General features: G+C 43.8%; 2 protein-coding genes across 2 annotated transcripts in view; one reads left to right on the forward strand and one right to left on the reverse strand.

The window, feature by feature from the left end:
- WDR66 (WD repeat domain 66) overlaps positions 1–459 on the reverse strand; it is an 80885-nt gene that overhangs the window by 71553 nt on the left and 8873 nt on the right. The gene's annotated exons all lie outside the window — the stretch shown is intronic.
- LOC105516330 (40S ribosomal protein S3a-like) overlaps positions 1–459 on the forward strand; it is a 1631-nt gene extending 1172 nt beyond the window's left edge. The window contains exon 2 of the mRNA XM_011948503.1: positions 45–459. Coding sequence (XP_011803893.1) covers positions 45–57 — 13 coding nt within the window. The 3' untranslated portion in view covers positions 58–459. The remainder of the gene's footprint in view (positions 1–44) is intronic.

The raw sequence follows: 459 nt of genomic DNA on the forward strand, positions 1-459 counted from the left end.
GCATGGATCTTACCCGTGATAAAATGTGTTCCATGGTCAAAAAGTGGCAGACAATGATTGAAGCTCATGTTGATGTCAAGACTACCACCGATGGTTACTTGCTTCGTCTGTTCTGTGTTGGTTTTACTAAAAAACGCAACAATCAGATTCGGAAGACTTCTTATGCTCAGCACCAACAGGTCCGCCAAATCCGGAAGAAGATGATGGAAATCATGACCCGAGAGGTGCAGACAAATGACTTAAAAGAAGTGGTCAATAAATTGATTCCAGACAGGATTGCAAAAGACATAGAAAAGGCTTGCCAATCTAGTTATCCTCTCCATGACGTCTTCGTTAGGAAAGTAAAAATGCCGAAGAAGCCCAAGTTTGAATTGGGAAAGCTCATGGAGCTTCATGGTGAAGGCAGGAGTTCTGGAAAAGCCACTGGGGACGAGACAGGTGCTAAAGTTGAACGAGCTG

This window comes from Colobus angolensis, unplaced genomic scaffold (assembly GCF_000951035.1).
Source record: "Colobus angolensis palliatus isolate OR3802 unplaced genomic scaffold, Cang.pa_1.0 Scaffold28, whole genome shotgun sequence".
Taxonomy (NCBI): Eukaryota; Metazoa; Chordata; class Mammalia; order Primates; family Cercopithecidae; genus Colobus; species Colobus angolensis.